This window comes from Microplitis demolitor, chromosome 7 (assembly GCF_026212275.2).
Source record: "Microplitis demolitor isolate Queensland-Clemson2020A chromosome 7, iyMicDemo2.1a, whole genome shotgun sequence".
Lineage (NCBI taxonomy): Eukaryota > Metazoa > Arthropoda > Insecta > Hymenoptera > Braconidae > Microplitis > Microplitis demolitor.
Window position 1 is genome coordinate 18,880,401 of NC_068551.1, and position 14,259 is coordinate 18,894,659.

General features: G+C 31.6%; 4 protein-coding genes across 5 annotated transcripts; 2 read left to right on the top strand and 2 right to left on the bottom strand.

The window, feature by feature from the left end:
* Positions 1 to 1,490: 1,490 nt before the first annotated feature.
* LOC103575775 (DNA methyltransferase 1-associated protein 1) lies at positions 1,491 to 3,161 on the bottom strand. Its single transcript, XM_008555707.2, has 2 exons — positions 1,865 to 3,161; positions 1,491 to 1,795 (listed from the first exon to the last, which is right to left on the bottom strand). Exons 1-2 carry the CDS (start codon positions 3,062 to 3,064, stop codon positions 1,715 to 1,717), a joined length of 1,281 nt encoding a protein of 426 aa, XP_008553929.1. The 5' UTR covers positions 3,065 to 3,161; the 3' UTR covers positions 1,491 to 1,714.
* Positions 3,162 to 4,275: 1,114 nt separating this feature from the next.
* On the top strand, positions 4,276 to 6,518 carry LOC103575767 (electron transfer flavoprotein subunit alpha, mitochondrial). Its single transcript, XM_008555695.2, has 4 exons — positions 4,276 to 4,510; positions 4,654 to 4,983; positions 5,430 to 5,882; positions 5,961 to 6,518. The coding sequence occupies exons 1-4, from the start codon at positions 4,472 to 4,474 to the stop codon at positions 6,135 to 6,137; spliced, it is 999 nt and encodes a 332-aa protein (XP_008553917.1). The 5' UTR covers positions 4,276 to 4,471; the 3' UTR covers positions 6,138 to 6,518.
* Positions 6,519 to 6,579: 61 nt separating this feature from the next.
* LOC103575750 (uncharacterized) lies at positions 6,580 to 10,121 on the top strand. The gene is made up of 3 exons (XM_008555666.3): positions 6,580 to 6,892; positions 7,899 to 8,647; positions 9,153 to 10,121. Exons 2-3 carry the CDS (start codon positions 8,630 to 8,632, stop codon positions 9,957 to 9,959), a joined length of 825 nt encoding a protein of 274 aa, XP_008553888.1. The 5' UTR covers positions 6,580 to 6,892; positions 7,899 to 8,629; the 3' UTR covers positions 9,960 to 10,121.
* A 1,020-nt stretch (positions 10,122 to 11,141) lies between these two features.
* Positions 11,142 to 12,021, bottom strand: LOC103575738 (hypothetical protein). 2 transcript variants are annotated; one of them, XM_008555652.3, is made up of 3 exons: positions 11,756 to 12,021; positions 11,541 to 11,666; positions 11,142 to 11,433 (listed from the first exon to the last, which is right to left on the bottom strand). In XM_008555652.3, the coding sequence occupies exons 1-3, from the start codon at positions 11,927 to 11,929 to the stop codon at positions 11,224 to 11,226; spliced, it is 510 nt and encodes a 169-aa protein (XP_008553874.1). In that variant the 5' UTR covers positions 11,930 to 12,021; the 3' UTR covers positions 11,142 to 11,223. The 2 variants fall into 2 exon arrangements, with proteins under 2 accessions (XP_008553874.1, XP_008553865.1); XM_008555643.3 differs by having other exon boundaries at positions 11,142 to 11,436.
* Positions 12,022 to 14,259: the final 2,238 nt, after the last annotated feature.

Sequence of the window (14,259 nt, forward strand, 5' to 3'; positions counted from 1 at the left end):
CACTAGGGTCGTAATGTCCTATTTTTCTAACTAGTTGTATAATTTACTATTATATTTTTTTTATAATTAAATTCTATCTATTTTCGCTCTAAATTTAAAATCGTAAGTGAACTTATTGGATTGTTTAAAGAGTTATCGATAAAAAAATAAAATGTAAAATTTCTCGACTCTACAATGTTGAAAGCTATTTTCAGAAAGTGGCTATAAATTAAAGCAGCTTATTATATATTTACACAATTTAAAAATAAATTTCTTCCTATAGTTGCTTTACACTAATTCTAACCAAATATATTTAATTCGATCGATCACTTTCATAAATCATTACCGGTGGCACTAAATCGCTCACTATAAAATACTGGGAAATTTAAAAATTTGAATTTAAATATAAGGACAATAGAAATATTTAAAACTGATGATCGCTAAAAGTTATCGATTTGAAATTTTATAAATAACAATAAAATAAACTATGACATTTATCAATTGCTTAATACTTCGCTTCCATTTTCTCTTTTCATGACACTACTCAACTATCATATTTCTAAAAATTAAAAAAAGAAAACTAATAACGCTCTTTATTATTAAAAAAAATATAATACAGTCTTCTCGCTTTATCAATTACCTGACATTAGCGTCAATGAGTGAATACGTGCGTCAATAAATTATTTAAAATAATTAAAAAAATGTACGAGAAAAGCTACTGGACTAGTTCATACCTCGATCTAAACACAATAAAATACCAGTTGTCAATAAATATATACTTATAATTTGTTATAAATTATAAACTATATATTTATATTTGTTTAGTTTTTGTTTAACTAAAAATTTATATAAAAGTTGATGGTTGATTATTAAAAATTATAAAAATAATAGATACGGATATTGTACTGGATTATCTTGTAAACTTTTAAACCTTTTATCAAATTAATTGAATTTTAAAAATACTAATTGCCTCAATTAACACCCGGCAAGTAATTATTTATGAGATATATTTATTATCGTTGACAGATATATCAATTCGTACCAAGTACTGCTAATGATATCGAGTGATTGTTCGTAGAGATCGAATTAATCCACGCAGACTAATTATTGATTTATTTTAAAATATGATAATTAATAATTATTATTATTATTTTAATGGAGCGAAAGCAGGAGGCCAGTCGGACCATCAAAATGTTTCCTTCCTCCTTCCTGATTATCGATCTTTACTTTCTCTCCAGCAGCCTAACAAAATAATAATAATAATAATAATAATAATAATAATAATAATAATAATAATAATAATAATAATAATAATAATAATAAAAGTGAATTAAATAAATATTTGAAAAAGAAAACATAAATAAAATAAAAATAAAATTAAACATATTGTAATCTATTGTAGATTGTTGTAGATAAATTATACGGTTTGACCGTAAATTGTTACTTTTTGTCGACAATATAAAATACACAGAGATATAAGTAACTATTTAATAGGTATTATTTATTTACAAGTATTACCATTCATTTAAAACTTAAATTACACTTGCAATTACAATTAATTATTATATTTTATTACTTAATTGATTATCAATAAGATCGTAATTTATTACGATAATTTTAAATACCAGTAATTTATTTTTTTTTAATTAATTAATTAAAAATACATTTTTTATAGAGAAGTTTTTAATTTCCCAGTCTGGTACTGAATGGAAATCGGTAATTAGTGTGTAATTAATTATATACATCCAACGACATCAATTATTTCAGATTTTACCTCTTCGTTTTTAGGCATCAGCGCTGCTGGGATAGTCAGAGTCTGAAACATTTAAATAAAAATTAATTAATTTATTTATTAGTTAAAATATATATCGCGTTAATTAATTACTTTTCCAGGCGCTAGAGCCTCGTACTGATGACGCAGTGACTGAAGTTCGTAATTGCAAGTAGCGAGAGCTCCTTGTAATTCAAAGTGCAGAATGATGTCGCTCCTCAGTTCATTAAATTGTTGGCAAATCTCTTCAGTAGGCGGGGGATTTAAATCCATTTTCAGTTCATTCAGCATCGTTTCAATAACTTTTATCTTCTTCTGACCTAGACTGCTGGGTAACTTCAGTCTCTGGCCGCGTAAACTCACGCCGCTATTTTTGAAATCTGGGAATTTGATTCCCGCAGACTCGACCACTTGGAGCTTCTGCGTGTAGGCAGCATCGGATTTATTGGGCCTGTTTCTGGCTGTAGTCGTCGTCTTTTTCGATGCCTGCTTCCGTTCATTTTTACGCGGGTCTGCTTGATGGTCAGCAGCGGTGATCAGTTTCTGCAGGTCCTGTGTCTTGCGGTCTCGTTCTTTTTTTCTCTGCTCTATTTTTCTCAGCTCCGTCAGCAGAGTTTGCTCTTCACCGACCAGCTCCGGCGTGCGTTCGAATAATTTTTTCAGTTGTTCTTTACGTCGCTTCTCATGGTCAGCATCAAATACGTAAATTTTATCTGAATAAGATTTAGATTTAGTCAGCGCGCCGCAAACCTGGTAATACCTTTCCTTCAAATCTTCGACAGTTCTAGGAGGAAATTTACTCCTGTCCCACCTGTCCTGGATGACAATGAACCTCAAATCGAACCTGCGGCACAAATCAAACAAATGATCTGTCTCTGCGCGGGTCCATCCGTTGACAGCCAGGTGCTGGTTGTATTCCGTGTTGCTGTAACTTGGAACAGGAATTTTTTTATTGAACTTTGCGAATGGATACTCTTTGGTATTATCAGCAACGCGTCTCCAGTGATGGAATACAGCACCGTCAGTACGAGCTGGGTTTGTAAATGGTGTCCATTTCCAAGGGCGCACTTTTTTCATACCAAGCTTAGCACGAGCTTGCTTGTACCCTTTCCCGGTGTCAGTGGGGTAAATTGGTGGCACGTCAGTATTGTCTTTGCACAATAATGCGAACACCTCACGATGCATCCCCTCAGGACGTTTAGGAACTTTGTAATCATATTTTCTAACTGTTTTTTTGTTACCAAATATAGACTCACGTGTTAATTCTCCGGCTGCTGGACTTTCAATGTCCAAAATGTCACGGACGTCTGCCATTTTGTTTATTTATTACACATTTATTTATTTATAAATAGCAGCAACTCTTCAAGTAAACACTTGATATTTTTTTAGGTTAGAGTTTTGACATGTTTTTTTGGAGTTTGAATTTTTCCCGCGTGGCGCGCTGAAGTCGCTCAGACAAGTACGCGGTATTATTTTAAAATTCAAACATGTGTCACATTTTATAATTTATTACCAAAATAGATATAGTCAACTCAGTATATAATTACAATTATTTTTCATAAATTTTATAACATGACTAATAAACATTTAATTTTAATTTTTAAATTACAGTGAAAATTTATGATATTCGGTAATTAATATAATTATTGGCACGATTTATAATAAAATGACTAAATTTCAATTTTAAAATTTCGCGCCAAGTTGCCGCTGCTGCGCGGCGCTGTATTCGGCGTTCAAATTTTTGCTAGAGTGGGGGCAGTCGATGAATAGCAAAGTCGATTGCTTCGTATCAACTGGCGGTTCGATAGCGGCAGTCAGTATCATCGAAAATGGCAGCAGTAGTCCAGATCCTTCTTTACGTTTGAATTGAAACACAATATTGCAGTGGCGTCGTGTAATTATTCATTAAATTTGTAGCTCATAGTTATTGCTTAATTAAATTGTGCAGTATTTGTAAAATTTAAATTGTGCAAAGTGTCTGGGGTATCGTTAAGTGTTGAGTGTTCGGTGATAGTGTAAAGTGTTGCTGATGGCTGATGCTGATGACTTCCTAGTTCCTGAGCAAAATCATCTGGCATCGTCTGGTGGGAAATAGCAGTTAAGTGACGTTTTTTAGCTGCAATACACTCGGAGCAATTTAATTCAAATCTCCAAGTGTATTAGGACACCCTTCTGCATATTATTTCCCCGCCAAGGTTTGTTCAAACACTCAAGTGTTTTTTTCTAATATTTGAAATATTTTTCTATTATATGCCGCCATTTTATTTTGACACGATTTTTAATTTTTTTCATTTCTAATAATTTATTATTCAAATATTTCAATTTACCGCGCAAATAATCAGAATGATTGATAAAAATAAAAAATTTCGAGTATATTTTTTAGTCTGGGTGCATTCGGAAATGCTCTAGCTCTAGCTCTCGCCAAGCGTTGCCATAAATTTAAATATTCCCGCACAAAAAAATCAATGACGTCTTATTTAAATATTTTCTCAGCATGTGTCGCCCTCTAGTGTCATTTTTGAAATTATTATTAAAGATGTATGATCTCTGATCTAGAGGACTTTGGCCTCAATATTTTTTTTAACTCCTGATTTATCTTATTGTCAAATAAAACATAAATTTTCATCAATAGTTCATTGTCATCGCTCATAGTTTATTGTTCAGTGAAAAAATACATCCGTGGTTCTTTCAGCAAAAAAAATTGTTCAATTAATTCACAAAATGTTCGCAAATTGTTTAAAAAGTGCAAGACATCCCAAAGTAAGTAGATATTTTTACATAATCATAAAAAAAAATTTAATTTACATGTGTAAGTATAAAAAATGATATTTTCTATTCTTGATAAGTATTTAGTTTTAATTAAATGAACCATTTGTTGACATATGTTGAAACCTGTCTTTCAGTTTGGGTCTTTAGCACGTCTGGAGTCAACACTGGTGATAGCAGAGCACAATAATGAAACACTGGCACCAATAACACAGGCAGCACTTAGTGCGGCCAAGAAAATTGGTGGTGACGTAACTGTACTGATTGCTGGAACAAAGTGTGGACCAGCTGCTGGCGCATTATGCAAAGCTAATGGCATCAACAAAGTTCTCGTAGCTGAGAGCGATGCTTTCAAAGGATTAACACCAGAGTCTATAACACCTCTGATCATAGCGACCCACAAACAATTCAATTTTAGTCACATCATGGCTGGTGCCAGCGCATTTGGTAAAGCTTTACTACCACGGGTCAGTTTTAGTTATTTTTATATATTATTATTATCAGACATTTAAATAATCCAGTAGATTCTGATAAAATCTGAAAAATGGTTGACCTGTAGGCCAACCTTAGAACTTCTCGCTGTTTTCTAGCTCAGAAAGAGCTTCTTGTAAATTCTGATAAATTTTTCTATACAACTTTCATAGGCTCATAAATTTATAAGAGAAAAGTAAAATCTATTTCTTGTATCAATTCGTCAAAAAAAATTTTATCAGATTTTATGAATACAAATCAGAATTTACTGAATTATCTAAATAGGAAACTAAAATCTAGTATCCAATATCCAATTTCTGATAACTTATTTCCATACATATACGAAAAAATATATATATATATATATATATGTGTAGTAATTATTATCAAAGCATAAAGTATATGTGTAAGTAATCGATTAAAAAAAAAAAATAAAATGTAGGTCGCAGCAAAACTCGACGTATCCCCAGTGAGCGAAGTTATCAGCATAAAGTCTTCAGATACATTTGTCCGACCAATCTACGCCGGCAATGCATTACAAACAGTAAAGGTCAAAGATAACATCAAAGTTGTTACGGTCAGAGGTACCTCATTTGAGCCGCTACCCCTAGAAGGTGGAAATTTATCTCCCGAACCAGCGCCAGCCGGCGACTATAAATCAGACAAAGTTGAATTCATAAAACAAGACCTGAGCAAATCTGATAGACCCGAGTTGACATCAGCTAAAATAGTCGTGTCGGGAGGGAGAGGTCTTAAATCTGGCGAAAATTTCAAACTTATTTACGCACTCGCTGACAAATTAAACGCTGCTGTCGGCGCTTCCCGAGCTGCAGTAGATGCTGGTTATGTTCCCAACGACATGCAAGTGGGACAGACTGGAAAAATCGTCGCTCCAGTGAGATCTTTTACTTGATTTATAATTCAATGACCGAATGCTTGATTATCATAATCATTATTAATTTTTTCTTTTAAGGATCTATACATTGCCGTGGGTATTTCCGGTGCAATTCAACATCTCGCCGGTATGAAAGACTCGAAAACAATAGTAGCGATAAATAAAGACCCAGAAGCTCCAATTTTCCAAGTCGCCGACTATGGATTAGTTGCTGATTTATTTAAAGCCGTTCCTGAATTGACTGAAAAATTATAATCAGGTTTATTATTAATAATAATAACCACTAACCAATAGCGCAAAATTATCCCTGCGTGTAAACTGGGTCTTTAGGAACCAGTTTTGACAATTTTAAACTTTTGACTTTGGCAACTTGGCTGCGTATCAGCCTTCAAGTAATCCAGAATTTTTTTAAAGCCTAGAAACTGAAAACTTGACTGTTTCCTAAAAGACCCAGTGTCAGAAAAAATACAGAGACACGCAGGTTAAATATTATTATAATAAATGATAATTAGAAGACAATGTTATTTTTATATCCGTATATTTTCTACATGTTAATGTTTAAAAAAAAATAATCGCCGTTGAAAATTTGTAATTAAAATTAAAAATATACTCATATAATAAGTATTTTAAAAAATATATATTTATATACACGTTAAACATGACTTGACTCAGTGGTTGTTCGTCCTTGGAATATATTTACTACATTAGTAAATGATAAAAATAAAAAAAAATAATTAAAACTCGTCAGTGGCAACTAGTTTGCAGACCGGTAAAGCGCTTAAAGTATTTCTGATGAAACAAATAAAGTGTTTGAGCATTTGTACAACAACAGTGTGCGGTTGTTGGTACCAGCGACCAGGTAACTGAAGCCACGAACTCAGACCCGAGTCACTGTCCAGCAACTAAAGAAAGGGAAAGCAACATCAGCTACCGCACATTTAACTCAGTCTACCAGACGCCTTTTGCGATACAGTCATACATTTTATCTTATCCAGCTCATCCTTCGCTAAGTATGTATTTATTATTTATAAATCATTTTTTATTTTAAACTCACATTACTTTTAATTAAACCTCTTGTAAATTGCAGCATGTCTTACTTAATTACCATTACTACTATTTTACATTACTGTAATTAGTTCACTTGTCGTCCAAGTTCGCCGGAAACTATCAAGATCGCCGGGCGTATAAGAACAAATTTTTTAAAAACTTTTTTAATCAATAATTTAAATTTTATTGTTTTTGTAATTTACATAAATCATAATCGTGTCTTCACATCATATATGATGCATTGAATAATCCTATTATGTGTAATGCCGTTGCGCAATGAAGAAAATTTCTCTTTCATGCAATTATTGCCTGTTCTATTATTACTGGATTCTTTTTATCACAAGTAAATGCACATATATAGACATATGTAACAACAAGACAACAAACATGTGCAGGGTAATTTAAATTGTCATTGGAAGCACTGTTGTATGTCATTATTTATCAATATATATTTATTTGATAGCAGTGTTTATGCTATTGCAAGTACTGTTGATAGTAAAGAAGCGAAAAAAAAAAAATATATATATATATATATATTGTAGTATACACAAAGCATTCTCTATCGCTGCTATTGCTTCATTACCTCTTTCGTCAGTTTTGCTACGGTAAGTACAAGGACGACCGCATCATACGTACTTTCAACCGTCGCAATTCCCTCAACGAGAACAGCAAAACGTTTTATTAAAACCTTCAAAATTTTTAACTACTGTAAAAAATAAATTGCGAAGTTGGCAGACAATTTTTGAACTTTTTTTTTTCAATAGTTTAATTTAAAAAATATGCATATGTAGAAAATTATGGGTGCAATTTTTAAAGTTTATCGTTTTTTAAAAATTAAAAAAATTATCAGTTGGCTAATTTCAGTATCAATAAAAAACAATGGGTTTTATTTATTTATAATGATATATTTATTACTTGAGGTTTTTAGTTATATAAACAAAATTACTTACTACTTATATTTTATTACAGAAATGGTGAATAAATTAGACAGTTGACAAAGGACACGAAGCCTCTCCATCAGTCTCGATGACTTAACAGCCATGATAAACATATTTATTTAAATCTCAAGATAATAATAATATTAATTTATAATGTTAAATCCAATACTTGGTATTTCGCCAGTCTGGTGGCTAATTATTTACGCCGGGGTTCTGTTACTATTGTCACCGGTCGTACTTGTTTTGATAATATTTTTACCAAATTTTCCATTGCTACTGTTAAGACGAATGTGTTACATTCCAATCGAGCCGATATAAAATGCCAGAGCTCAAGACTCAAGGCCACTTGTAGCCTTTTTGTTGTCATCTGTAAGAATTTTCTTTGCCTTTGCCATTTAAATAATAAATAATATATATACATACATAAATATATATGTATATATAGATAATAACAATTGTCTTAATGGAGTGTTTATTTTAAAATTAATTAAGAATAAGTTTAATGACAAACAAATGGCGACTGGTTCAATCAATCAGTCGCGAGTCCTGAGGTTTATTTACGCGCATTCACGTTGCAGTACTAGTTGTAATAATAATATAATAATGTCACACATCAAGTACTTTCGCCAACTGGGTATGTAAGTGGGAGTTTATGTCTGGAGTGGTCTGGAGACCCTGGTTTCGATCACGTATATACAAGGTACCAGGTCGAGAATCCTGATACTTGTTATCTACTGCTCACGGACTGGTGCTCAGTATAATATGGATTTATTCTTACGTGTAAGTACCAACATACTTCTTCTTCTTCTACTTGAACTTCATCTTCATCTCCATCTTATTATTAAACTTTCAATGATCCTCATTCTCAAACTGATACTTGACTTTAGACTTTCATGATTCAATCTATCAAATTTTATCATCATTTTATTCACCGTAGATCTTATCCTGAAAATTTATTCAGACTCCCGCTAAATTATTCAAACCCAATATCGTGAAAATTTTATTTAAATATTTAAATTATTTAATACAAATATTTTATTTGCTGACTTATGTAAGCGCAAAAAAAATAATTAATTATTGAGAATATTATTAATGGTGTCAGAAGACCGGATGTAAGAAAATCGTGAGGGTCATCAACGCCCCTAAGGTTTCATAATACAATAGCTCGTGTATAATTAACAGTAAATACTAGACTTAATCTTAAATAATAATTACAATATAGACATAAGCAAAATACATATTTATATTTACATTTATAAATTTATCTAATAAATTTTATTGACAGATTTTATTGCTGACATGTTTGCTGTCGTTAAAAATATCAGCAGAAGCATCGCCAAAGTTGTTGAAGAATCCAAAAGTTTACAATGTCGTGGTGACGAGTGACCAGAACCTTCAGCCATCGCAAGCTTACCCAGTAGTCCAGCCTGTAGCTCAGAGTCAGGTCGTTGGTTACTACCCGCCTTATTACGGTGGATATTATCCGTACCCATATGGAGCTTACGGACCCTATGGACCCTATGGACCTTATGGTTATGGACCATGGGGCCCCTACGGCCCTTACGACCCAGTGCCTCTGGTCCCAGGAGTGCCTTTTGATCCCCGAATGCCGTATCCGAATCCAAACCAACCAGCAAATCCACAGCCCGCTGACAACCCGAACACTGAATCAGTCAGCAAAGAAATGAAAGAAGTGTCTATCAACTTCGGCAAGCAAACCGATGGTTCAAAAAACTCCGAGGTTGATGACATGTCTAAAGAAGAGAAGGACAAAGACAAAGACCGAGTGCCTTTGACTTTCTACCCGAGCACGCAGTCATCAGTTTACTTCAATCCATACTATTACGGTCACAACTTACCTCCTCATGTACCACCACCTGGAACTTACTACTTAAATTATCAACCCGCAGGTCCGATTCCAGTACCAGCGGCTCTTCTGCCTCAACAGCCTCCTAGCACTCGTTTAGCTCCTCAAGAAAATTCTGCTAAGCGACCGGCTAACATCCAAGAAGCTAAAGAAACTAAACAAGAAACTCAAACTAAAATCCCTGATGTTCCGCCGCCTCCAGTGCCAACCAAAAAAAGTTTATGATTTTTATTTTTACCAACCACTTAGTCACGTAAAGACACTTAATAATAATAATAATAATGATAATTAGTTCTACTTACTGTTAGTTTTTAAAAATTATCTTTTTACCCACCGCAAAAAACAACAAAAAAACATTGTCAGCTTCTTGTTCTTTTAATAAGAATTTTCATTAATCGTAACTTGTCGCTGTTTATTCTTAAACAAATTGATACCTTATTTTTTATTTATACTTTAATTATTTAATATTAAAACCAGGTCCTGAGATGGATTTTAAAAGTGCCGTCTACTGAATCCAATTGTCTCTTCAATCTACTCGACCAAAGATTACATCGGCACTAATTGATTGATCTCCATGGCCGCTCTTCGAGTAACGATAAAAATATCAACTTATTTCTGGATACTCATGTCCAGTAAATGGTTTATTCCTGTTACTTTGTTAAATTGATTAACTATAAAAAGGCGGGAAACGATTGCGTTCAAAGCTTGAATTATAAATAAATTTATTTAATGTCTGAGGGCTATTTTTGGAAGTGTCTGTGATGAAGAAGAAACAATTGGCATAGAATCATTTCAATTATTTTATATATAAATATATAATTGTATTATTTGTCTGACGATCTATTGGTTGTCAAAAGTTTTATGGCAACCTTGTTAATTTTGTCCGCTATTTTAATTTTATTAATTTACACCAATCTAAAGTATACAAAAAAAATCTCGGCATTAGAAGGAAAACTTCATTAATTGTTAATGAAATTTTCACCCCCTCCCCCATTTTTTAAAAACACCCAATGACTTTCGTGTCATAAAATTTAAAAAATTCGAAGTTAACTCGGAATAATTATGGATTTTATTTAAATCCCAATTTACTCTACTCAGAATTCCGGAGTAAAAAAAATTACTCCGCATTCAGAGTAAATAGGAAATTTGTTTTTTTAGCGGAGTGATTTTGTTTAGGAGTAAATTTTACTCCGACCCAGAGTTTCAATATTAAATTAAATTGCCTTCGGAGTGAATTTTAGACTGAGATTTACTCCGCTAATTTTTTAGAGAAATGGTATTAAAATTTTTTTAAATAATTAAAAAAAAATTAAAGCATTCATTGAAAAAAGAACAACGCAGATTTAAATAAAAAAAATTACTTACAGTTGTTATCAATAAAGAGATAAACGAAATTTATAAAAGGCATTAAAATTAAATTATTTATTTTATTATAAAAAATTAATATGAAATTATAAAATTTTAAATTAAATGTGAGGGTAAAAAAAAATTATAGAGACTCTACGACGACAGAGTCGTCATCTGAATTTTCATTGCTCATTGGGGGATTAATTTCCACATCAGGATCTATTTTCTCGTCGAGTTTTTCAATCCCGTCGTCAAACGGTCGCTGGGTAGTCGTCGAAATCGGCTGCTGAGGAACGTAACTCGGTTGTTGTGGAACGTAATGAGGAATAAACGGCTGGAGGTTCGTAAACACCTGCTAAATTATAATACAAATTTAAATATACATTTTTACAAAGTTACAGTTTTAATTAAACAAATAAAATTTAATCGTAGGCTTATATAATAACGAGAATTTTTTACCGGGCTTAATTGGAATCCATAATCATAAAGAGGCGCTCCGTAGTAATTAAATGACGATGTTACGTATGCATTACCAGGATTACCATAAGGATAACTCAGTACTGGATATGATTTATGGGGATCTACCTAAAATTTTAAATTAAATTTTTTTTAATGCTAATGAAGATCCACATTTTTTATTTTAAAAACAAATAAATTTTTTTTTTCAATCTCACTTGCAAATAATTGTAAACAAAATAACGAGGTTGAATAGAATGAATTGATGACTGAACAAAATTTGATGGTTCCATAGCTAAATCCTCAAGTGATTTAGATCTTATTTCCATCATTGATTCCATGGGAATCCTAGAAGCCCCACAAACTCCCAAAAAAAACAACAGCGCAATCATTTTTTTATTTAAAAAAAAAACTTTGACAAAAAAAATAAAATAATTCAATTTTAGATAAGAATAAAATAATTGAATTAAAATCACTACTCTATATCGAGTAACTATCCTCACTAACTGGAATTCGGTCTCGCCCACGAGCTTATATATTCTCGGGCCCGAAACCTGTCCCCACCCATTCGTACTCATATTTGTTTTTTTTTTTTTTTTTTTTTTTTTTTTTTTTTTTTTACCACTTTTTTAAACCACCAAATACTTTGTTTTTATTACTAACGTGTATCTCTGCAAGATCCAATAAGACTCGATAATAATAAAAATAAAAACCGAAAGACGGTAGAAAAAAAAAGTATAAAGCTAAAAAAATATTACGAAAGCTGTAAGATTACCTTAGCAAACTGGCAATTGCATTAATTCAGTACTTGGCTTAAGATATTGTAAATATATAATATAATTTAATATCCCAGATCTTGATATGGATCAAAATTATTTAATAACACCTGAGCGCACGCTGTGGTCGTTTATTAATTTTTATGACAATCTGGCGATTATCGACGTAATATGTTAACGAGAAATATTAAATGTGAGACAAAAAAATAATTTTTCATTACCCTGATAAAGTTGGCCGGGTCAGGGTCGGCTTAACTCGAGTTTTGATATAATTACCAGATGAAATAAATTTTCACACGAACTCGAGGGCAAACTCGCAACGTTATTTTCTACTAAAAGTTTCTTATAAATATATATATTGAGAATAAACACACTCCTACTCTCGTTAAGTCCTAAAATAACGTGTTTTGCTGTAATTGTTCGCAGAACAACCTCATTAATTAAAGCTTTAACAATAGTTTACTGCTTATCCTTAAATTAAAGTTACAAATTCGATTTAATCTGTGCCAGAATTATTGTTTTCACGTGAGCTTTTTGTTATTTAAACTTTTTGGATTTATTTGCATTTAGATTTATCGAATTAAACTCGAGACAAATCGAGTAATTTAACTAAATAATTATTGAGCTGCGCAGCAAAAAATTTTGGGAAAATTAACACTAAACTGTGTTAAAACTTTTTACACAAATTGTTATTCATTTGAGTAAAAATAACACTCAAAAATTTGAAAAACAGTTGAGCCTAAGACCAACCCCAAACTTCCCGCCTTTTTCAGGCTCCGAGTTCAAAATTTCATTATTGATAAACTTTTGAGCTCTTGAAGCTCAGCTTAAGTGACTACGGTAAATTTAACAGATTATTTGTGTTATTTTAATGAATTAACACTATGTTAAAGTTACATTTTAAAAGTGTTGTTTGGACAGTGGCACTGAGTAAATTTTACTTTTTTAAATTGACATCTTTTTGTGTCAATAATGAACTGTTCAAACAACACAAAAGCAGTATGTGTATTTTTTGTAAAATCTTTTTTGTCTTTCTTATGTCGTAAATATTCAAATATATATTTATGAATTCTATTTACTCTTTTTTAATCTCTATATAACCTTTGGCTTATACTAATTAATCAAAAACTGCTATCAGTATTTGTCCATAAATAGTTACACTCGAATCGTCTCATATATTGCAACGCAATAAATTTTTTTGTTCTTCAAAATTTGAAAATTTTAATTTCCTGTCATTGAAATTTTTCATAAAAAATTTAAAGTTCGTAATTTTCTTTTTAAATTTCGAGTTTCAGTTCAAATAAATTTTTTTTCACAATTTTGATGATTTTTTTTATCATCCAAGTTTGCAATTCACTGGAAAAAAATAATATAAAATTTTATCTTCGCGCCAGACATTGAACTTTTAAAAGATAAATTTGAATTTTCAAATATTTATTTAAATGTAACTGAAATTAAGCTACAAATTATTGTTGACTAATTGTATTAAGTAATTATTCTCTAAATTATTCAGCGTAATGGCATTGCAGTGTTTAATGCAGTTTGAGTTTAAATTAAGGGCAACGTACCCCGAATTTAAATCACGATAAGCTCGTAACGGTACGAATAACTTTCGTGTCTCGAAAAGTTACACTGTGCAATGGACCTATACCACCAGACACATTCATATATTACTATTATATATATATACATATATACATATATATTGTTTGATTGTTGTTATAAAAGAGCGCTAAACGCAGAATGCCGTGACGGCTTAAGTTTATTCGTTTCTCGGCATTGCACCCGGTTCGACACCATATCGTTTTTATTATCTATTTTCTAATAAATTTCAACTAAATTCAATATTCAACCCTAGTTTAAATTATTCAAATTTTAATTCCAAAAATTTAATTTTTTCCCGCCAAAATTTGAATAATTATTCTGATAATTTGAACTATCAACAT